The 25,203-nt window shown below is 39.6% G+C and overlaps 1 protein-coding gene across 1 annotated transcript; it reads left to right on the top strand.

Annotated features, from left to right (window-relative positions):
- The first annotated feature begins 15,819 nt into the window (after positions 1-15,819).
- LOC105065251 (olfactory receptor 2V1-like) lies at positions 15,820-16,764 on the top strand. Its single transcript, XM_010950320.2, has one exon. It carries the CDS (start codon positions 15,820-15,822, stop codon positions 16,762-16,764), a length of 945 nt encoding a protein of 314 aa, XP_010948622.2.
- The last annotated feature ends 8,439 nt before the right edge of the window (positions 16,765-25,203 follow it).

Genomic DNA, 25,203 nt, shown 5'->3' with positions numbered 1-25,203 from the left:
CCTGGGGTAAATTCACTCTATCTCTTAATTCTTGGATATAGCTGCATTTTATTGAGTGCTTACTATGTGCTGGGCTCTGCCCTTTTCCCTTTACATATCATTTATATTATTTAATTATTGATTCAGCCTGATAAATATGGGTATTTTAAGTGGAAACTTTCCAGATGCCAGAAATGGAGTCTCTGCAATTCTTCTTGGATGATCCCTAGCCTTCTCCCATGTTCCATTAGAGGTGTTATAAGCTTCTTTTAAGAAATATAAATATATACTTAAGTGTTTAGAAATTATTCGTGTATTTCCAGTACCTGGCTCTGTGCCTTATAGAAAGCAGTTGCTTAATAAAACCTTCCTGAATGAATGTAAGAAGCCATCAAATGGGATAATATATATGAACACATTTTAAAAAGCACCCTTCACATGTCAGATTTTCTATGGTAGCTATGATTATTTCTGTACTTCAAGTTCTGCAAAATTGAAACTGCATTTGTTTTGGAAGATGAAGATTAGAACAGGATTAAAGACAGAATTGAGCCATTACTTTACAACCTAGATATCAGTCCGGATCTAGCCAGGAGTAAACCATATCAGTTATTTTAACAGAAAGAAAAAGTAATATAAAGAGTTGCTAACCGGATATTTGAGATCTGAAATGGCAAAAGAAGAACACGAGGGATTGCAGAGAAGGAAAACCTATAGAAAGAAACTACTATTCTTAGGCCTGGGGATGGACAGGAAGAGGTTAAGGTCATTAAAGCCTGGACTCTTGGAGCCCAGATGTCTGAGGCGTGAGCACTGACCAGCTGGTATTCATATCTCAGAAGGTGCCTATGGCGGTGTCTTCCATAGGAGACATGGGGAAGACCGCCCTCTCCTGACTTATTATGGTGGTTCCTCCAGAGCTGAGAGGAAGAAGAGGGGTTTACAGAGCTGGGCCCCAGACTTCTGGCAAGTGGGTGCTGTGTAGTTGGTTATGACACCCCAGGAGCTCGCAGGAGAGTCTCTGTTTCCAGACCGCTGAGGATTAGGTGTTGGTCAACCAGTACTTGTTCCTCTGAAGGACAAGATGAAACCAGTTCTGTGAGTGTGAAAGTAAACTGCAAATCAGATGAACTGCCAAGATGAAGAAACATGGCTGAGATGATTTGGAGAGGAAAACCAGGAAATCATGGAGGAATTAGTTTTTTCTCTCCTCTCCTGGCTTACAGTAGCCTTTCAGTGACCTTGCTGGCGGATCCTAAGGTGAACCTTGATGACGAAGCAGCCCCAGCATACACTCGGAAATTGGAGTGTAGAACTGTGGGTTTGGAGTAGAGGCAACAGCTTAAGAACTGGCACAGGCCACCCCTTTGGCTGCTCAGCATCGAGACCATTTAACTTGTATTTGAGCTTCCGTTAAACAGTAACAACAGCATAACAATGTGGAACTATTCTCCATACACATGGTATCCATCATTAGCCATGGTAGCCACCTATGGGCAATATTGGTACAGCTCATATTCAGTCATAATCTCTGTATATTAACTACCACCAACAATCAGTATATAAATAAGAAGAGGAAAGAGGAGCGAGAGAGAGAGAACAAAATAGCTCACATATGTGTATACACACATACACACAAACACACCAACAGGCTAATTGTTCATAAAGCCATAATTGATATTTGTAAGTTTCTTCTTCCATTTTCTGTTCCTTACTTCCTTTGCCCTCAGCTAGAACCTCATTTGTTTGGGATAATTGACCTAGTGGTGTACCCTACATCTTTATTCCAAAGAGGTCTGAATCCTCAGTGGTACCGCTTATACTTCTGGTAGCTGTATCTTTCCATTATGTTTTACCTCTGAACATGGAAGGACTGATAGAGACCCAGAAAGTCGCCTGTCTCAGGAAATTGTTAGTTCACTGGCATGAGATGTTCAAGACAACCAGATGAAGTTTCAACTTCTAATTGAACGGGACCACTTTTGGTCAGTTATGGGAGAAACAGTACCATTTACTGATTACTGAATCAAGGCACATATTGCATTCTGTGAGATCGAACCCCGTATTTTCAGGGTCTTGTTTCTAAAATGACACTGTAAATGAGCTGGTATCAAAACTGAGGCCAACAGCTTCTGGGTGATGGTATATATAAAAGACCAGTCAGATCCATGGACACAGGTCCATTGCCACCCTTCCTTTGCTTAGAAACAAGTTTCTTGATCAGAAGCAACTTTGTGTAGAGTCCTTTGACAACATCTGAGGCATTCGGTAAGTACATAGGTAGTGGTGCTGTCAGAAGCATATGGGCAAGGCAGGCACATTTATTTCTGGAATAGAATTCTATTCCAGTGAAGTCAACTTGCTACCCTGTTCCTGATGAAGGGGTTCCAATGTAATAAACCTGCCACTAGGTGGCCTGTTCATTTCCCAAAGGAAATGCATGATATTGGGGCTCAAAATTCATTTCTCCTGCTGGAAGGTTAGGCCCTCAGTGGTAGTAGTGACCAAATCAGCTTGCTGAGGATTAATCCATGTTTATAAGCCTGTGAATAATCTCTGTCCCTACCTTCATAGCCCATTTGTATCTAGCCTATTGAACGAGCACAAGAGTTGTTCACAGAACATAAAGTTAAAATGATCGAGATCTCTGTAGAATATATTATTGAGCAGGATAATTGATGTAGTCCTGAGACAATATTGTGAAAACATACTGTTGGCTCTGGAAGGTAAGCAAGCCGCTTTTAGTGGTTCTTGCAAGTTGTTATAGAGAAAAAAAGAATTTCCCAGGTCAATAAATTACGTACTAGGTTTCAAGGGCTATGTTGACCTATTCCAGTAAAGATGACCACACAATGTAACAGCCACTGCAGTTAGAGTTACCATCTGATTAATTTTACAATAATCCATAATAATTTTCTAAGATCTATTTGCCTTCTGTAAAGGCCAAAGAAGATGTGTCTATTTCAAGTTTATGGTAGCGTTAACACATACAATCCGTCCAGAGATGCAGTATTAATTTTTGCTTACTATCTGGCAGGAAATTGAAGCTCCTGATCTTTCACTTGTTCTTTCTACCATAATGAACCTCCCTCTACAGTTCAGAGAACCAGTATGGTTTGTCTGCCTAGTACACAACACCAGATGTCCACTCTACCTCAGATAATTGGCATCTGGGTCTTTTATCTACACAAGCAAACTTGTCCTTGAAAAGGTCCTCGGCTTTGAAGTCAGCAATGGCGGAAATTTCATTAGACACGCTAAGCTCCAGTCTGATTTGAGATTGGGTCGACTTCAGGCAGGGTTTGTGGAATTGTCCCAGACTGCTGGCCTGTATCCCACTTTGCATGCCTAGGAAGATTTTGGAGCAGTCTAACACTTCCCTAGGTATTTGCTTGCACAAGGGTTTACTGAAACGTTCACCACTGTGCAAGCTCTGTCCTTCTGTAAACCCAAGGAGATGCATCAACACCTTACATGGACTCAGTGACCCTCTGCAGGCCTGAGGACTCCCCAGCTGCCACTCTTGGCCTCCCCGGCCTGGTCAACAATACAGTATTATTAACTAGAGTCACCAAGCTGTACATTAGGTCTCCAGAACTTACTCATCTTGTGTAACTGAAATTTTGTACCCTTTGACCAACATCTCCCTCTCTTTATATGTCAGTTGACATTTTCTATTTCTTCTTGAGTCAGTTTTGGTAACTTGTATGTTTCTAAGGATTTGTGCATTTCAGTTTACTTACCTACTTTTTTGGTGTGAAATTGTTCATGGTATTCTCTTATATTCCTTTTTATTTCTGTAAGGTCCCTACTTTCATTTCTGATTTTAGTTATTTTGTGTCTTCTCTTTTTGTGTGTCATTCTAGCTTAAGTTTTGTCCATTTTGTTTATCTTTAAGGAAGAAACTTTTGGTTTTGTTGGTTTTCTTGACTGTTTTTCTACCTCTGTTTAATTTATCTCCTCTCTAATCTTAATTTCCTTCAGTCTTCTAGCTTTGGGTTTAGTTTTCTCTTTTCCTAGTTCCTCAAAGTATAAAGATAGGTAGTCATTTTGAGCTCTTTTTTCCTTTTTAATATAGGCTGAAATTTTACAGCTGTAAATCTCCCTCTGAGCATTGCTTTCCTTGCATCCTACATTTTAGTATATTGTGTTTTCATTTTCACTTGTCCCAAGATTTTTTTTTTCTAATTTACCTTTGATTTCTTCCTCGATCCACTGGTTGTTTAAGAGTGTGGTGTTTAATTTCCACATATTTAAATTTTTCCATTTTTCTTCACTTTATTGATTTCTAGTTTCAGAGAAGACACTGCATTATTTAAATATTTGAAATTTGTTGAGACCTGATTTGTAGCCTAATATATGGTCTATCCATGTGCACTTGAGAAGAATACGTATTCTTCTGTTGTTAGGTAGAGTGTTCTGTATATGTCTACTAGATCCATTTGGGTTAGAACATAATTGATATCCTCTGTTTTCTCTATTTTCTCGCTGATCTTCTGTCTAGATGCTCTATCCATTAATGAAGGTGAAGTATTAAGTCTCCAACTATTATCATAGCACTGTCTCTCTTTCCTTCAGTTCTGACAAAGTTTGCTTCATATATTTTGGGGCTCTGTTAAATACATATATGTTTATAATTGTTAGAGCTTCTTGATGAATTGACCATTTTATCAACATATAATGTACTTAGGCCCTTGTAACAGTCTTTTTTTCTTGAACAATATTTTTTCTAATATTAGTATTGCCACCTCAGCTCTTTTGTGGCTATATTTGCATGGAGTATCTTTTCATTTTCCATCTATTTGTGTTTTTGGATCTAAGTGAATCTCTTATAGACAACATATAGTTGAATCATGTTTTAAGACATTTATTTTTGCCAATTTTTGCTTTTTAATTGGAGAGTTTAATTCATTGAAATTTAAAGTAATTACTGATATGGACAGACTTAATTCTGCTGTTTTGATATTTCTTTTCTATATGTCTTATACTTTTTAAGTTTCTCATTTCTTTCATTACTGCCTTCTTTTGTGTAACTGATTTTTTTGGTAGTGTACTGTTTTGATTCCCTTCTCATTTCCTTTTCTGCATATTTTAAATATATCTTCTTAGCATTTGCCATAAGGATTAGAATTCTTACCTTAAATTTTTTTAATTAAAAAATTTTTAATAATCTAGTTTGACTTTTACAAACTTAGCTTTTGTAACATACAAAAGCCCTGCTCCTACATAGCTCTGTACTCCTTTATTTTGTTACTGCCACAACAGTTACATCTTAATACATTGTGTGCCAATTAACATAGGTTTATAATTATTGTTTAATATATTAATCTTTTTTTTTAAAAGTAGAGGTCCTGGGGATTGAACCTAGGACCTCACGCATGCTAAGCATGCAGGCTACCATTGAGCTAGCCTCCCCCACTAATATTAATCTTTTAAATAGTGCAGGAAATAAAAAAATTACTAACCAAAAATACAATCCTTTATTTTTATATTTATTTTTGCTACTTTTACTAGAGTTTGGTATTTCTCATATGGCTCCAGGTTACTGTCCAGTGTCCTTTTATTTCACCCTGACTGATGCCCTTTGTCATTTCTTGCAGAGGAAGTTTACTAATAGTGTACTTTCTTGGCTTTTGTTTGGCTGGGAATGTCTTATTTCTCCTTCGCTTTGAAGGATAGTTTTGCCAGATAGAGAATTCTTCGCTGACAGTTTTTTCCCCAGTGGTTTAAATGGTCAGTTCGCTCCTTTCTTTTCTCTAGGGTTTCCGATGAACAATATGTTGTAAATCTTATTGCTCCCATGTAGGTGATAACTTGTTTCTCTTATGCTGCTTTCAAAATTCTCTCTTTGTCTTTAACTTTTAATAATTTCATTATAATGTGTCTCTGTAAGGATCTCTTTTGTGTTGTGCTTCTTAGATTTATTGAACTTCTTAAATGTGTTGATTCATGTCTCATCAAACGTGAACAGATTTCAACAATTATTTCCTTAAATATTCTTCCTGTATCTTTCTTTCTTCTCTTTGTTGAATTTCCAAATGCCTATGCTCCTGTTCTTGAGGGTATCCCACAGGTCTCTTAAGGTCTTTTCATTATTCTTCATTCTTTTTTCTTTCTTTTCTTTAGACCTAATAATCTGAATTGACCAGTCATCAGGTTCTCTGATTTTTTTCCTCTGCATTTTTAATCTCTGTTGATTTCCCCAGTGAGTTTCTCATTTTAGTTATTATACTTCTTCAGCTCCAGAACTTCAGCTTGTTTCATTTTATAATTTGTATCTTTTTATTGGTATTCTCTATTCATACATTGCTTGCTTAGTTTCTGTAGCTCTTTTTCCAGTTTCCTTTAGCTATCTGAGAATATTTAAGTTGGTTGATTTAAAGTATTTTGTGGTAAGTCTAATGTCTGTGCTTTCTCAGGTTTCTTTAGTTCCTGATCATTTCTTCTGTGAATGGATTATGCTTTCTTACTATCTTCATGTTTTGCAAATTTCATTGAAAACTGAATATTTTGAGTATTATAATGTGGTAACCTGGAAATTAAATTCTCCCTTCTCAGAATTTGTTTATCTTGCTTACTGTAGGCTTTGGTTACTTGTTTAGAGAGCTTCATAAATTATTTTTGTAAGGTCTGTGTTTTTGTCTCTGTTATGGGGAGAGAACAGAGAGAGGTTACACTGATAACTTCTATAGCAGAGAGATGACTTTAGGTTGTCTATTCCATTTAATTTTCACAACAAATGTTTTCCAGTGAAAATCATTATTCCCATTTTACAGATGAAGAAACTGATATTCAGAAGAGGAAGGGCCCAAGGCAAAGTCTAAAAAATGTTGCCACCCAGCTCTGTCTGGCTTCAGGGTCAAGTGTCTGTGCTATGCTACCTTTATTTTTGTAAATTTCTTAGTATGACAGAAACTCAGCTAAGTTGGAGCTGACGGAAGATTGGGGAAGAGGGGTCAGTCCAGGGACACACGACCTCTTTGTCATAAAAGAACGTTTATTTTATATTGACCTCTTGAGGATTTCACTGAATTCCAGGGGAACTGAGCTCTGAAGTTAGAAGGGTCAGTGTGATCTTGGATGGGAGCCTTCTCATTTAGCCCAGGTTATGGGAGGAGGAAGAAGGAACCAGAGGGGAAACAGTCTGGAAAACTCTAGAAGATCCCTGTTGGCTTCACCTACATATATTACTTAGTGAGTATTCACAATGTGGGCCACAACCCAAGACAAAAGCCAACATTTCTCATTCCATTTTGGAATGGAGGGACAGACAACTCTTCTCAGATTGACCTATAGAAAATCTCTCCTCACTTTTCCTCTCCACCTACCCCTGGGAGAGTGTTTGTTTACTGGTGAGCTGAGATGAGCAGAGAACTCTGCAGGAGTCTTCCTTCCCTAAGAGCTTTAATTACAGGAGACTGGGGACAGAGACGTGGCAGAGGAGGGTTCTCTAAGGACTTGTAAGAACAGAAGTAACTTTCTGAGTTACAGCAAAAGGGAGAACAATGGATGGCAGTGAAAAACGGCAAGTTATAAAACCTCTCAGCTGCGTGCTGGACCTTGCACACCAGGGGGCTTCTTCCCTAGGGGAGAGGCTCTGCGTTGGCTCCCAGCAAGGAGACCCACCCATCCTCATCCAGCCCTCTCCCACCCTGCTTTCCTTCTGAATGAGGGATGTATGGTTTCTCTGTGCTTTAACTCTTATTTCTGAAAGGCTTTTTCCTTTTTTCTTTTTTCCCCCTGTTATTATACTTTTGTATTTTCAAAAATTTTCTGAGTATAAAATTCAAAACTAAAACATAGCTGAAAGTTAACTAGAGTACGAGTATTTTGTAGACTCATCTTATGAATGGGTAGCTTAGAAAAATGAGATTTTTGATGAGACATGGAGCCATATTTCATCTCCTTGTTTCACATTTTGTATTTACCAGGGAATCATAGCCACAGACAACATGATGGAAGACACTTGTGTGGATGTTAGCCTCATAAATGTAATTAAACCAGCACTTTATTTCTACTTTTAAAAATACATTCCAAATAACTAACAAATCAATGAAGCATACATATTATTGTATATTTGACTCACCCTTGTATGAACTAAGCTATTTGAGAGCCTAAGGACATTTGACATTTATCAATTTCTGAAAATTGCGTAACTGCTAAAGATTTTATTCTCACTAAAATTGAAACTAGCAGGGCAATGTTGAAAGACTTTTTCTTAATCCCTAATGATTTTGCCAGGGGTTTAGCACAAATCTCTGTCTTCTGTGATCGTTTCTTCTTTCAGACCCATTTTCTTCCCATTTTAACCAGTCTTAATGCATTTCTTCAAACCCTTTCCACCAGTGGAAAGCATTGGGTATTTTCTGCATATGGATGGGGACTGCCCCAAGCATCTCAGTCAACTATTACTTTCATAGCGTGGGAGGAAGTTCTAGAGGCGTTCTGACCAAACAAGACTTTCTTTCTCCTGGAGATGTCTCTTCTCTACCTTTATAGTTCCCACGTGTTTCCATTTCAGGCCCATTTCCTTCAGGAAGATGGAGGTGTGCAGGTTTCCCCCCAATGAGAGAGACCCCACTGCAGACCCAACTGATTGATCAGAGCAGCCCTTCCTGGCTTGTGAAGTCTCTTCACCAAGGACACGAGGCTCCCAGTGGGACCTGCTTCTTGACTCTCCAGGCCTTCCCGATGCCATTAATTACACGGTTTCAGGTAAGGCTCTTCCTCTCCGTGTCTTGTGTTTGACGTCTCTGCTCTCAGATGCTTAAAATGATTGTTGATCCTCCAACAATCCCTGCCATTCTCCTGCTCGCCATTTCTCTTAAGGTAGAGAACTCTTGTGTGGTTAGATTTTGTTTCTGAATTTTTTTCCCTTTTAACCTTTTATTCCATGGGTAGAAAACTAAAGAAGACCTGAGGGTGGTTTGTTCCAAACTTTCATATGAAAGCTCGAGAGACCGAGACCCAGAAAAAGGAGGAAATTATTTCCTCAGGGTCTCGTCACAGGTTGTAGGAAAGATGAGAATTATTTTGTCTTTTCTTGTCTAGAGAGGATGTGACAATGGCTAGACCACCTAAAAGTGGACTTTTCAAGGCATTGGGAGAGTTATCTGTCTCTGATGGTATCTGGTTGTTCGATTTTGAAAGACAGTGGTACAATTTCTACACATATTTCTATGTTTCTACACATATGCCTACGTTTCCAACACTTGAAAACAAGTTTCTTCTCGCTGCCTCCCAACTCTCTCTATGTATCTCTCTATGTATCTCTCTATGTATCTCTCTATCTATCTATCTATCTGTGTTTTCTGTTTGATGTTCTCTGCTATATCCCATCTCGTTTAAGGTCACTCAGAGCTCTGCTCTTATTTTGAGAAACATGTTTTGATGTGTTTGCTCCCTTCTATTCCTACCTTGTAGTTTCCTTCTCTTTGACAAAGCTGTCATGTGGGCTTGACTTCTCCCCTCTCTGCTTCAGGGCTCTCTGACGATACTCCCCGGCACATGTCTGCACGAGTCTTTTATGCACAACCCTGGGCTTTGGCAAGTCTGACCCGAGGGCTGCAGGAAGGCCTGTTTGCCCTAGGATGGCTCCTGCTTTGCGCAAGTGAAACCATTTCTGTTTCAGCCGCCTGGTTAAGGTTTGTCAGGAGAACTCGCATCTCAGTTAGTAACAAGGGATTAGATTACATTATCGTGGGGCTTTCTTTATTAACAAAGATTAGTTTTTCTATTCAGTTAGTTTTTCTGTTCAGTTATTGACCACAACTAATGTATCTGATGAGTCAGGGTAAACAGTATCCGAGCTCCCTTTGAAATGATAAATTCTGATTTTCAATGCAACTCATTTTTTAAAACCTTTTTTTTCTTTACTTTCTTCCTGCTGCCACGTTTTGTCCAGGGCATAATAGTGATGAAGGTTGTAGACATCATAAAGGCTGCCACTATGGTTTAGGGGGCTTACTATGTGCCAGGCACTAGAGGAGGGGCTTTTACATACATTATCCTGTTTTATCCTCACTGCCAGTGATGAAACTGGGGCTCGTAGGGTTAACACAGCCCATGGCCCCCTCCTGCCTGGACCATCATGCTGCTTACCAGTAGCGTCTCCCCTTCTCTTGTCTCCCTGTCTCTCTGCCATCCAGTGAGCAGACTTCGACCTGCTCCTTTGCTTAACAGTCAACAATGCTCACTATTTGTTGAGCCCTTTTCTGTGTGAGCCAGGCTAGTGTCTGATGCTTTTGAACACATGGACTCACTAAATCTCCATAACCACCGTGGAAGGTTACTATTCTTGTCCTCATTTTGGAGATGAGATGACAGCTTCAGTGAGCACTTGCTCAAAGATAATAATTGGCCAAATTCATCTATTAACCATGACCCAGTGATATCTAAGGTCCCAGCCCCTTCAGTCTGCCATTCAGGAGCACAGACTCTCTCCACTGCTTCCTTAACGTGGACTCCCTGCTCAGTCAATGCACCCAGTTTACCTCCCCCATCAATATTTTGCTTTCTTCTCTCTGCCTCCAGTTCTGCCTTTTCCTTATCCTCGAAATATTTAATTGGCTTCTGCTCAGCTTAGATGTTCCGATGATCCTTCAGGATCCAGCTTCACCTCCTGGGATCCAGGAAGCCTCTTCGGCATCCAAACAGATGAGAATTTCCTCCTCGGCACCTTTAAGGGCAAGGAGATTGTACTCCTGGCATTTGTCGGGCTGCCATCTCCCCCAAGTGCTACATGCTCTCAGTTGTGAATAGGTGGTACATGGAGGACATGCAGAGACCGCAATCACGGCCTTTGTGCTTAGTAAACTTAACAAAATTTGGAGAAATCTGTTCTTGAAAATGTAAACAGCACCACCAGATAAATAACATCAATTCAGAAATAAAAGCCAAGGCCTTTTCACTTTTTAAAGGAAGGTAATAAAACTGAACTTTCTGTCCATGACTATGCACTCAGCACAAGATCGCATATAATTTCAGAATTCAGGTATCCCAGGCACTAGCAACCTTTGATGTTCTGTTGGTCAAGGCATTACTTGTTTGATCAGCAACTTCTTAATTATGACATCAGTGATAAAGAAAGAGGAGAGATCATGGAGGAGGAGGCACTTGATGGAAAAGGTAAGGTTTTGAGGGTGGGAGGAGAGAGCAACTGCGGTGTCAGCTCCCAGGAGAAGACCGCATCTGCTTGTTCACTCTGTTCTTAGCACCTACAACAGTGCCTGGCACATAGTAGATTCTCAATGGTCTGCTGAATGAATGAAGGATGAGGGAGGACATTCCAGGCAGATGGGAAGGCGTGAATACCAGCACAGGCTCTGCTGGGGGGGAATGCAGGTGGACTTGGGCATACTGAGACGGAGGTGAAGTCTGGGACTCAGCAGACAGGCCAGGGGGATGTCTGGGTTTGGCGTTACGGCCTCTTGGACCACTGCTCATGTGTAAGAAGCCAGGCTCTCGAACATGCGTAAAGAACGTTCCAGGGGTGTGGGAGGCAGCTGCGAAGCGTCAGATCATTACAACTGTTTTGTCCAGATTGAAAGCAGCTGCCTCTGGTGCCTGAGTGGCCGGGGGCAACGATTCGAAGACCCTGAAGGGGGCAGGGATGCCCAAGGGAGCCAGAAGGGTTTGAAAGCAATGCACTCTGCTCCACAGCCCCTCCTAACAGGATGGGGGAGTCAGAGACACTGGGCCTTCACTGAGTCCTGGAACTACCAGTGCTCATTACTGCATTGATAACGGGACGGCTTTTTGTCTCTGCCTGGCTGCCCTCTGCAGTCAGGTGCCCTCTCTGTTCCTTGCCATTGTCTCCCATCTGTGACGTTATCTTTCCCTTCATCCTTCTCTCTCAGTGTTTCCCGTGCTCCCTTTGTTCACCGTGTCTGTGTCCTCTGCCTTCTCTGTCTTTTCCAGGAAAACATCATTTCTGATCATCTAAAACCTTCCCTCTTCATTTTCCCACATTTTATCATGTCTCTTTATCTTGTCTCCTTTTCCTTGACATCTTCCCATTTCTCCTTTTATCTCTCCCTTCCTCTCCTGGTCTATTGTTAACGCTGCTCCTCATCCCTCTCCCTTCGAATCCCTCACTCTCTTTCTCTCATTCTTTACTTGCGTCTGGGCTGTTGCTGTATGAGGCTTACGGTCACTGCCTGGGACGGGGCTGGCAGTTTGGTCCTGTGTGCTGTGACTAGGGTGTGTATGGCCAGGCAGCTTTGGCAACCAGGAGATCCCCCACAACACCCCCAAGGTGACTCTGAGAATAGTATCTGATTGCTGTTACTTTTTCTGTAAAAATATATTAATCTATGAATCTATGACTTTAAAAGATTTCCAGATTGTTAACTTCTTATATGTGTTTTTAAAATGTTATGTTACAGAGCAAGCTTAGAGAAAAGATTTATCAGATACATCAGTTACCTGCTCCTGACGATCTTTATTTAAATTCAAATAATACACGAAGATGTTCTTATTGCTAAAAGCTCAAACATTACAGGTCAAGCTGGGGTCCCCCTTGACCACCACCCTCACCCAATTCTAACCCTCTCTCCAGAGGTAGCCACTGCTGTACTCTGTGTCCTTCCGCACTTTATGTGTCCTTGTTTCTCATATTCTTGCCTCCTCACACTCAATATTACCAAACTTTGTACCAACTCCATGTGTAAGAAGTTGTATCTCTATTTTAATTTGATTTTCCTCTAGTTACTAGTGAGATAAAACAGTCTTTCTTAATGTTTACTTGGATTTTTTCCTGACGATCACTACCCATTTTGTTCATCCTTTTTAAGAAAATTGTTTTGTGGTGTTTTTACGCCACACATTTTGATTAGGAAAATAATATGAATCTCTTTCTAATATGTATTTTATAATATATTATATTGTTTTATTTATTATTATATATAATAGGTAATTTACATACACACACACACACACACACACACAGAATGCGTTCATTTTTTATGCTATATTTAATGCACCCATTTTCTCTCTCAAGTCATAAACACATTCTCCCATATTTCTTCTAATAACATTATAAATTTCTTAATACAGTTCTTTAAGCTTCCAGGAATTTATTTTTGTGTGCGGTATGATTAGGGATATAATTTTTTCAAAGCAGGTGACCAATTGTCCCAAGCCATTTATGGAACAGCCCTTCTTTTCTCACAGGATTTCAATTGTATTGTTTACGTCAGAATGTAAATCTTCACACGTAAGGCTGATTCTGGAGTTACTTTGTTCTGTGGGCCAGTTTTCTATTCCTTCCAGTAACAGACTGTTTATATTTTGATAACAGATGAGGCAGTTTCACGGTTTATTCTGGTCTGTTTGGACACTGTTTAACCCTTTCAAAATTGTTTGGCCCTTTGTTCAGAAAATATTAAGTACCTACATGTTGGTTTCACTTTATCAATTCCCATGACTGCTGTCATTGTTTATCATTTCAGCATTATATTATGTGTTTATTTAAAGTGCATATTGTCTCACAAAGAGTAAAATTCAAGACGCACAAAATCACATACCACAAAGGCTCTTTTTTCCACCCTAGATTTCAGCCATCTGATTCTGTCTTCTGAGGCAGTGTTACAAATTTCTAACGTCTTACTCTAGAGATTTTATTTATCTCTATATGTATGTATTATCCATACATATATTTTTGTATGTGTATATATATACACACACACACATATATATAATGTAATTATATATAGTTACTTGATATATGATATATCATATGAAATGAAATATAATTATATGCCATAACCTGTGACACGTAACTTATGAACTAGTTTGTAATCTATAATTACGGCATGTAATTAAATAGTATACATTATGACATTTCTATGTACAATTACACTGTATACACTGTATATACTGTATTTGTAATACACTGTAATGTGCTCTTTTCAATGAACAATATTATTTGGGAGAATTCTATACCAGCACGTAAAAAGCAACCTCATTCTGTTTCTTATTTGCATATTACCTTACTGTTTATTCCATTTTTCCTATATTGGTAAATACTTAGATTGCTTGCAAGCTTTTTCTTCTTTTTATTGAAGTATAGTTGATTTACAGTGTTTAGTTTGTGGTGTACAGCATACTGATTTGGTTATACATATATGTTCTTTTTCATCATGGGTTATCACAACATATTGAACATAGCTCCCTGTGCTATGCATTAAGACCTCTTTGTTTATCTACTGTATATACAGTAGTTTTTATCTGCTAATCCCAAACTCCTGATTTATCCCTCCCTCCCCACTTCCCCTTTAGTAGCCATAAGTTTGTTCTCTATCTCTATGAATCTCTTTCTGTTTTGTAAATAAGTTTATTTGTATCATTTTTTAAAGATTCCTATGCTCACAGATGTCCTTTCCTCACTTTTTTCTTCATCCTGATCAGTTTCTACTGTTTTCGGTGTCCCTTCCAATTTTATTTTGTAGATTCCACTTTTAGCGATCTCAACTTCATCTAACCTGTGCTATGTTTCTGCTCTTATCTCCTTGCTGCTTTTGGGTGACTTGTGAGAGAATTCTAACTGTACACTGTCATTTTCAAATTGCAGTTGAGATCACATGGATTCTTATAGATTAATATTGTGGAGAATTTACATGTTTACAGTGCTAAGCTTATGTCTCTAAGAACATGCATAGCTTTCCTCAGGCATTCTTTTATCTCTTTCAGTTACGTTTTATAATTTGTAGCATTAGTATTCTTTTCTCGGTAGTTTAGTTTTGTTGCAGTTGTGAGTAAGATACATTTATATTTTTCTACTATTTTTACTAATTAGTGGTATTGTATGGGAAAGACACAGATTTTTGGAGATTGATCTTATATATAGAATAATGTTGCTTTAAAATTAAATTGTATATCCACCGAGATAACCCTTAACCTCACTACCTGTCTGGAACCTCATGGTTAATATCTTGGCAAATTTTCTTCCAGTCTTTAGAAATACTTAAAAATACTCAGTTGATATAATTTTTTTTTTGCTCAATATCTATTAAAAATGCCATAAATATCTCCTTGACAACATATTCTTTTATCGTTTGAGCATACCATAATTTAGTTATTCATTTGTGTTGTGCTTTTGGGTTGCCTCCAGTTTCTCATTTACTGTCTTCTTAGAAAATATTTTAGCCTTTCGTGCTCGAAAAAAATTAATAAGCCTCCTGGTGTCTCACTTTCCCCAAAGTGATCATTCTTTCCAGGCAGTTATGAGGACTGAATGCTAGAATGTGACAGTGCTCCTCACGCTGCCTGGCACTTGGCAGATGCTCCAGCAAAGTCAGCTGTCACCATTTCTGTCCTACGAGGCATTGCTCACGCTGTCTCTTTCATCTTTACTGTCACCTTATAAGATACTTGTTATCTCAATTTAAGATGAGAAAACAGGCCCAGAGAGGTTCTGTAAGTGCCCATTCACACAGCTGGTAAGTGTCTTTGCTCCTTCAGTACTTTTTTCCCTGAAAAAGCATATCCTTGAGTGAGGCTGGCCTAGGGCTTTGTAGAAGCAGCAACTAGGTGGACTGGACTGCAGACCCATCCCAGCAGAGGCAGAAGCAGAAGCCGTGCCCACTTTAGCAAAAGAGCTTAACATCTGCTTCTCAACAAGGTGCAGAAAGTGTTAGAAGTTAAAACAGCAGCGATTAACAACAGCCTGCAGGTTTGTTTGGATTCTTTCTCTTAAGGGGCCCTGCCTTTATTCTGAACCAGGTATTTGAAGAGGGCAAAGCTTTTGGAAGAGTAATGACCTCTGCATTATGGCACTAAACACAAACCTCCTGCTTCCAGAGCCCAGCCCTCTGCCTGGCGCATCCCTCTGCAGGAGCAATGGCCCTGGAGGGAAACCAGACTCTCATCTCCCACTTCATCCTCCTGGGCCTCTTCTCCCACTCACCCCTGCATGTCCTCCTCTTCTCCATCATCGTGCTCGTGTTCCTGGCGGCCCTCTCTGGCAACGGGCTCCTGGTCCTCCTCATCAGCATCGACCCCCGCCTGCACAGCCCCATGTACTTCTTCCTCCGCTGGCTGGCGCTCATGGACCTCATGCTCATCTCCACCATCGTGCCGCGGATGGCTGCTGACTTCCTCCTGGGCGGTGGCTCCATCTCCTTCACAGGCTGTGGCCTCCAGATCCTTTTCTTCGTCACCCTGCTGGGGGATGAGTGCTTCCTGCTGGCCTTCATGGCCTACGATCGCTACGTGGCCATCAGCCACCCGCTGAGGTACTCAGTGGTCATGAGCCGCCGTGTCTGCTGGCTCATGGTGGCAGGGTCCTGGCTCTCTGGCCTGGTGGATGGACTGATCCAGGCCATCTTCACCCTGAGCTTTCCCTACTGTGGCTCCCAGGAGATTGACCACTTCTACTGCGATATCCCAGCAGTGCTCAAGCTGGCCTGTGCCGACACCTCCCTGTATGAGACTATGATCTACGTGTGCTGCGTCCTCATGCTGCTCCTGCCCTTCTCCGTCATCTCTGCCTCCTACCTGCGCATCCTGGTGACCGTGCTCCGCATGCGTTCTGCTGCCGGCCGGCAGAAGGCCTTTGCTACCTGCTCTGCCCACATGGCAGTGGTGACTCTCTTCTACGGGGCTGCCATGATCACCTACATGCGGCCCCAGGCTCACCACTCCTCCAGGCAGGACAAGGTGGTCTCTGCCTTCTACACAGTGATCACCCCTGTGCTCAACCCGATCATCTACAGCCTGAGGAACAAGGAAGTCGCTGCTGCTCTCAGGAAACTGCTGGGGAGGTGCCCGTGTGGTGGGGGGTAGGGCTAGTTTGGAACTGACACTGTGTGTATGGGTTGAGTTCCATGGAATCTGGCTTAACCAACTGTGGTGTGATTGGAGAATATTGAATGTGCCCTACTAAAAATAAGAGCCATTCTCTGACAGGGTTAATCGGATTTGTACATCAGTTCAATCTCTCACGTTCATGATGAGTGTGGGCAATCTGGATGAAAGGTGGGACCAACAGGTTTACAAAAATAGAAGACACAGATTCTCCATCCCACAGCTGCTGGGAGAGTTGGCAAGTGGCTTCCCATGGCTGAAGAGAGGCACCTTGCCCTAGGCCTTTTTCCTTAGGTGGGTGGGGGCTGCCTGAATCCCATGAGGTGGTCAATGGAGGGTGCAAAGGCCTGAACACCTTGCCTCAGTTTGACCCTGAAGGGCCATCCCAGCTCCAGAGTTCCCCATCTCCAGAGCACTCCACGGGATCATCTGAGGCACCAGAGGCAAATTCTCTCTGCATCCAATTTTACTTTCTTATCCACCTTCTCTTTTCACAGGTCTTGATACTGAGCAGAATCTCCATTAACCTTGTGCATGCAAAGCCTGTCTCACCTTGCTTCTGGGAAACCTGACCTGTGAGGGAGGGAAATAAATAATAGATTAATATTTGTAACATTAAACAAAGTAAATTTTGCTATGTTTATTTTTAATTAATTCCATTTAAGCTTGAGTCATTCAAGAAAGAAACCTATTTGGGAAATTTCTTCACCTCTCAAGCATTCCTGAGCTCACCCACTTCTCCTCACCCCCCTCCCACACATCTTAGCCACTATCAAGGGTGACTCTGACCACAAAATAAATTCCCATAAGTGGAATTCCTGGGACTAATTCCTCCCTTTTACTTAAATATTTATAAATACTTGTTGGTGAAAATAAAATGTTCTTTCTAATGCACAATCTCAATATTTTCTCTTAATATTCATATTAACAGTTCATCTAGTTTTCTCTTTCAACTATTTGAAAGTTCATAATAGTAATTTGTTGTATGTAAATGAACAGATTCTATATTCATCTTTGCAGCAATTAAGATCTGCAATAATAAGTTTATACTTAGGTTAACTGTGACATATGAAGAAGGCTTACTGTGTTTTTTCTTCAGCTCATGACTACTGCCTTAGACACTCTGAGATAGAGGTGTGGCTAAAGAATAAAACAATAGGTTCAAAGGAATGGATTACTGAATATAAAACATTTTTGTTACCAAACTGAACTTGAGTCTGCTTGCCTGCTGCACAGCAAAGCCAATTATTGACACGAGGTTATGGTGAAGGAGAGTATAGTGTTTATCACAGGGCTAAGCAAGGAGAATGAATAGCTTATGCTCAAAAGACTCAACCTCTCCAACGGCTTTCAGGGAAGGGCTTTTAAAGAAAGTGTGAGGCCACAGAAATTCAAGGGATCATAAGAGGCTACTATGAGCAATTATACACCAACAAAAAGGACAATATAGAAAAAATGGACAATTTTTTAGAAAGATACAATTTGCCAAGACTAAACCATGAAGAAATAGAAAATACGAATAGACAAATTACATATTAACAAATTTAACAAATGTGAATTACAAATTAACAAATTGAAGAATAAAAACCATATGATCGTCTCAGTAGATGCAGAAAAAGCTTTTGATAAAATTCAACATCCATTTATGATTAAAAAGAAAAACTCTCCAGAAAAGGGCATAGATGGAACATACCTCAATATAATAAAGGCCATATATGACCAACCCGCAGCTGGCATCATATTCAATTGTGAAAAGCTGAAAGCATTTATTCTAAGATCAGGAACAAGACAAGCATGCCCACTTTCCCCACTTTTATTAAGCATAGTTTTGAAAGTCCTAGCCACAGTAATCAGAGAGAAAAAAGAAATAAAAAGAACCAAAATTGGAAATGAAGAAGTTAAACTGTCACTGTTTGCAAATGACATAATACTATATATAGAAAATCCTAAAGATGCCACCAGAAAACTACTAGGGTTCATCAACAAATTCAGTAAAGATTCACAATACAAAATTAATACACAGAAATCAGTTGCATTTCTATACACTAACAATGAAATCATGGAAAAAGAAATTAAGGAAAGAACCCCATTTATCATTGCATCAAAAAGAATAAAATACTAGGAATAAACCTAACTAAGGAGATAAAGGACCTGTACTCTGAAAACTATAAGATGCTGATGAAAGAAACTTAAGATGACACAAATAGATGGAAAGATATATCATGTTCTTGGGTTGGAAGAGCCAACATTGTTGAAAATGGTCATATTACCCAAGACAATGTAATACAGATTCAATGCAATCCGTATCAACTTGCCAATGACATTTTTCACAGAGCTGGAACAAAAAAAAATGTTAAAATTTGTATGGAAATACAAAAGACCCTGAATAGCCAAAATAATCTTGGAAAAGAAGAACGGAGCTGGAGGAATCATGCTCCCTGACTTCAGACTATACTACAAAGCTACAGTAATCAAAACAGTATGGTACTGGCACAAAAACAGACACAGGGATCAATGGAACAGGATAGAAAGTCCAGAAATAAATCCATGCACTTATGGTCAATTAATTTACAACAAAGAAGGCAAGAATATATAATGGAGAAAAGACAGTCTTCAATAAGTGGTGCTGGGAAAACTGGACAGCTACATGCAAAAGAATGAAATTAGAACATTCTCTAACACCATATACAAAAATAAACTCAAAATGGATTAAAGAGTTCAATGCAAGACCAGATACTATAAAACTAGAGGGAAATATAGGCAGAACACTCTTGTACATAAATCACAACAATATTTTTTTTTTTATCAAAACAGCTTCTAGAGTAATGGAAATACAAAGGAAAAAATAAACAATTGGGATCTAATAAAACTTAAAAGCTTTTGCATATCTAAGGATACCATAAACAAAATGAAAAGACAACCTACAGAATGGGAGAAAATATTTGTAAATGATGCAACTGAAAAGGGACTAATTTCCAAAATATACAAACAGTTTGTACTCCTTAATATCAAAAATACAAACAACCCAATCAAAAAATGGGCAGAATACCTAAATAGACATTTCTCCAAAGAAAACATCCAGATGGTCAACAGGCACATGAAAATACGCTCACTATCACTAATTATTAAAGAAATGCAAATCAAAACTAAAATGAGGTATCACCTCACACCAGTCAGAATGGCTATCATTAAAAAGTCTACAAATAATAAATTTTAGAGATGGCGTGGAAAAAAAGGAAACCCTCCTACACTGTTGGTGGGAATGTAAATTGGTTCAGCCAATACGGAGAAGAGTATAGCGGTTCCTTAAAAAACTGAAAAGACACTTACCATATGATCCAGCTATCCCACTCTTAGGCATATATCCAGATAAAACTAACGTGAAAAGACACATGCACCCCGATGTTCACAGCAGCACTATTCACTATTTACAAAAGCCAAGACACAGAAGCAACCTAAACGTCCATCAGCAGATGATTGGATAAAGAAGATGTTATATATATACACAACAGACTATTATTAAGATATAAAAAAAGAATGAAATAATGTCATTTGCAGCAACATGGATGGACCTAGAGATTATTATATTAAGTGAAGTAAGTTAGACAGAGAAAGACAAATATCATATGATGTCACTTATAGGTGGAATCTAAAAAAAATACACAATTTATTTACAAACCAGTAATAGACTCATAGACATAGAAAATAAACTGTGGTTACCACAGAGGAAAGAGTGGGGAGGGGTAGATTAGGAGTTTGAGATTAATAGATACACATTACTGTGTATAAAACAGATAAACAACAAGGACCTACTGTATAGCACAGGGAACTATATTCAATTTCTTGTAATGAGCTGTAAAGGAAAAGAATCTGAAAAAGAAATGTATGTATAACTGAGTTGCTTTACTATACACATGAAATGGACATTGTAAATCGATTACACTTCAATAAAAAAATAAGAATTATATTTAACATCTTGTAGTAGCTCAAGGTGAAAGAGAATATGAAAATGAATATACATATATCCATGTATGACTGAAGCATTGTGCTGTACACCAGAAATTGACACAACACTGTAAACTGAATATAACTCAATAAAAAAAAAGAATTAAAAAATAAATAAATACAGTGTGAGGGAGAGGGTTGCAGGGTGTGTGATCAGCTCATGCTCGTTCTCTGATTGGTTGATGGTGAGGTAACAGTGTGATGTCACAGGGATCAGCATCTCAATCCTCAGGCTCCAGCTGACCGCGTGGCTCTGTGCTCAGGGTCATTATGCGGTTAGCTTCTTCCACCTGGTGGGGGTTTTAGTGTCTATAAAGCAACTCAAGGATGTGGCTCAGGATATCACCTATAGCCTTTGAGGGGGAACTAAATGTCCTTGACTTTGCTTTATGGCTTAACTGTTGTTATTTTGTCTTGCTTGACTGTTTTGCTTTGTTTCTGCATTTTCTCACTTTTCTGATTAATTTTTCTCTTTGGAACTCGGGAAATGCCTAGGAGGCTAAAGCTATTCTACAAACAAGAGGCAGGGGACATGGTGGCGGGGTGGGGATGGCAGGGAGCTGTCCTCAAGAAGGCCCTGCAAGGTCTTTCGCAGTTTCATGTTTATGAACAAATCTGTCATTAACAACAATTGTCTTACTCATTAAGCATTTTATGTGTCTACTCTACTTATGGTCATTATATCTTTTAATACATATGCTCTTATAAATAAATTCATGAAGAAGATGTATTGAAGTCCCCCAGTACCTGTGAATGTGACCTTATTGGGATGTAAGGTCTTTGTCAATGGTCAAGTTAAGATGAGGTCTTTAGAGTGGGCCTCCATACAATATGACTGATGTCCTTATGGAAAAGGAGCCTTGGGACACAGACACAGGCATACACAGAAGATGATGTGAAGGGACACCAGGAGAATGTCATTTAAAGCCAAGGAATGTCTGATGTTAGCAGAAGCTAGGGGAGATGCATGGAACCAATTCTCCCGCATGGCCCTCAGGCACCTTGATTTCAGATTTCTAGCTCCATAACTGAGACAATAAATGTGTGTTATTTAAGTCACCCAATTTATGTTACTTTGTTCCAACAGCCCCAGGAAATGAATACAAATGGCAAAGAGGACTTTGAAGATGTTGATTAAGATAATGATTTTTAGATGGGGACATTGCCCTGGGACATCTGCCCCTAAACTGAATCACAAGAGGGAGGGGTACGGAGGTTTGACTGTAGAAGGAGATGAGACAGTGGAAGCAGGGATTTGAAGATGCTAGGCTACCGACTTTGAAGACGGAGAAAGGGGCCATAATTCAAGGAATACAGATGGCCCCTAGGGTCTGAAGAAGGTAAGAATTTTTTTCCTCAGAGACTTCAGAAGGAAATGGCATGCTGACTTTAAACCAATGAAACTAATTTTGTACTAATTTTGACTTCCAGAGCTGTAAGAGAAAGAGTTCTTTTAAGCCATCAAGTTCGTGGTCATTTGTTACAGCAACAGTAGGAAACTAATACACCGTTGAAGGCACGGTATGAGATGGTCTTCATTTTTAAAATATCAGCATGCCTGCCGTACAGCAACATTAATTGGGATGGGGCAAAAAAGACAGGGGGCAGACCAGGTGGGAGGTAAATGAAGATGGCCACTCAGCCAAGCTGGTAGATGTGGAGGAGGTTGGGGTGGATATAAAAGGTAGTAAATACAGACTTCATGATTCAGCCGAGTCTATCCTTCCAACAGAGGCATTAATCATCTTGGTTACGCACAGGGTTTGGGGTCTTCATCAGCTTGGAGCACTAAGCTAACATCTGAGCAGACTCCTTTCTCAAGGGAGATCATGCGAAGTATGAGTCATGTTGACCAGACTGGCTTTGGTGCAGAGCATCTAGGGTAAGGAGACTCCTGCTGGCTCTGCTCAGCGCATCCTGTCACATGCTCCTCTACCCTCCCCATATCTGACGTCCTTATAGGTGTGGCTACGTGAAACATTAGGTGGGGCTGTTTCAGTTCACCCCAGCTAACACTCAAAGCCCTTTCTGATTTGAGGGTCCTCATCAGTAACAATGAAACCACTAGAAGATAGATTGCTTAATTGGAAATTAAGGGGTATAGTTTTGTCAACTGAAATAAATGCACATCCTAAAGGTTGAGAGTTATGTTTTATTTGGTGGACAATTTTGAGGTGTCAGCCGGGATGACAGCCTCTCAGACCGCTCTGAGGGACTGCTCTGAAAAGGTAAGGGAGGAGCCAGGATATATAGGAGCTTTACAACAAAGACCAGGTAGTTGAAACATTAAAAGATTACTTGTTAACTAAAGAAAACCAGGCATCTCAAGTTAAAGAATTTAGCGCTTTTCTATGTATGGGAGGAAGCAAACATTTGGGCTCACTGAATTCATTCCTTTGACAAGTACATACCTATTTATGGCCAATGTCCTGTCCTTTCTTATTCTGAGTCCCCTCAGAGTGCACCACTGCAGAGTGGCTGCAGAGGCCGGGCTGCAGGCTTGTCTTCACTGGGGGGTGGTGGCAGCCACTGACGACTTGATGGCTTCCACATTCTTTGTTTACTGATATGGTTTGCAGTATTTTTTGTTCACAATTTTAAATAACCCATGGTCAAAGAAGACTACCACAATGGAGATACAACATATTTTAAACTGAATGACAACAAAAAAACAATTGCTGTACTTCAAAGAAATTTTTTATCATTAAAAGCATGTATTAAAAAGGTACGGGGGCGGGGAGGGTATAGCTCAGTGGTAGAGTGACTGCCTAACATGCACAAGGTCCTGGGTTCAATCCCCAGTATTTCCATTAAAAAATAAATCAATAAAAACCTAATTACCACCTCCCCACCGCCCTCATTCCCCCAAAAGGCACAGAAGGCTTCACTGGTGATTCCTCTAAATGTTTATAACACCAATTTAAAATCTTTCAGACAACAGAAAAAGACAGAAGACTTCCCAACTCGTTTTCATCGGACAACTTCACTTTGGTATCATAATCTGACAAGGATAATACAAGGAAGAAACATTACAGGCCAAACTCCCACATGAATGGAAGGAGAAATCTTAAACAAAATGTTAGCAAGTTGATCCAGCAATATAGGAGGACAATCTATGACAAACATTGGGGTTTATTCCTAGAATGCATGAATGTTTACCACCCAAAAGTCAGACTTTGATAGTCACGTGTTTTGAAACTCTGATTTCTTTCATCTTTTTTCTCTTTTTCTCCCCCCTCCCCCAGTTTTATTGAGATATAATTGACATATAACATTGTATAAGTTTCTGGGGTGCAATATAATGATCTTATATATGTGTATATTGTGAAATGACTACCACAATAAGGTTAGTAAACATAGTTACAAAGTTATTTCCTTGCGTTGAGAACTCTTAAGATCTATTTTCTTAACAACTTTCAAAAATACAATGTGGTATTGTTAACTATAGTCATCACGCTGTACATTACATCCCAAGAACTTACTTATCTTATAACTGGAAGTTTGTACCTTTTGACGACCTTCTTCACGCAATTCTCCCACATTTCTCCCTGCCCCCAGCCTCTGGCAGCTGGTGGAAACTCTTTCTTTCTTTCTTTCTTTCTTTTTAAGATTCTACATGTAAGTGAGATCATATGGTATTTGTCTTTCTCTGTCTGATTTATTTCATTTAACAGAATGCCCTCAAGCTTCAGCCGTATGGCTACGAATGGTAGGATTTCCTTATTTTTTAATAGATTAATAGTACTCCATCGTATATACATCACATTTTCTTTCCTGGTTTTTTTTTTTTTTTAGCATCGTTAGAACTTTTTTATTATAAGTGTTCTCCCCTGCCAGTTTTAATGAGATGTAATTGACAAACACCACTGTATTAAGTTTAAGGTGTACAGCATAGTGGCTTGACTTAAATTATATCATGAAATGATTACCACAAAATTTTGTTAACTTTAATTATCATCTCATATCAATACAAAAAAATTTTTGTCCTTGTGATGAGAATTCTTAGGATTTACTCTCTTCACTTTCGTATGTAACATACAACAGTGTGATATTCATATTTATAGTTGCTGAGAGACTGAATATACAGGCAATGACTGGACCACATATAAAAATGGAACTGTGACCTACAACCTGCAGAAACTTACCTAGGAAATCATGCTTCTTACGTACAAATAAACAGCGCAGAAAGCCAGCCTGCTGTAAGCCAGGCTTGTAGGAAGTCAGGGTGCTAGCTTTAGTAACAATCTCAGAAATGAAACAGTCCCTTCTGTAACAATAGACCCAAATGGCCAAGACTTGATTAATAACTGACAAAGCCCTTAATTTTTGCCCCACTTCCAATTTAGGACCAACGACAGAGAGCCAAATGTACGCTAACCAATCATCCTGCTCTTGTTAGCCTGCCTACAGCTT

This window comes from Camelus bactrianus, chromosome 3 (genome assembly GCF_048773025.1).
Source record: "Camelus bactrianus isolate YW-2024 breed Bactrian camel chromosome 3, ASM4877302v1, whole genome shotgun sequence".
Classification (NCBI taxonomy): Eukaryota; Metazoa; Chordata; class Mammalia; order Artiodactyla; family Camelidae; genus Camelus; species Camelus bactrianus.
Note: the sequence above shows the minus strand (reverse complement) of the source record. Positions and strands in the feature narration are given on the sequence as shown.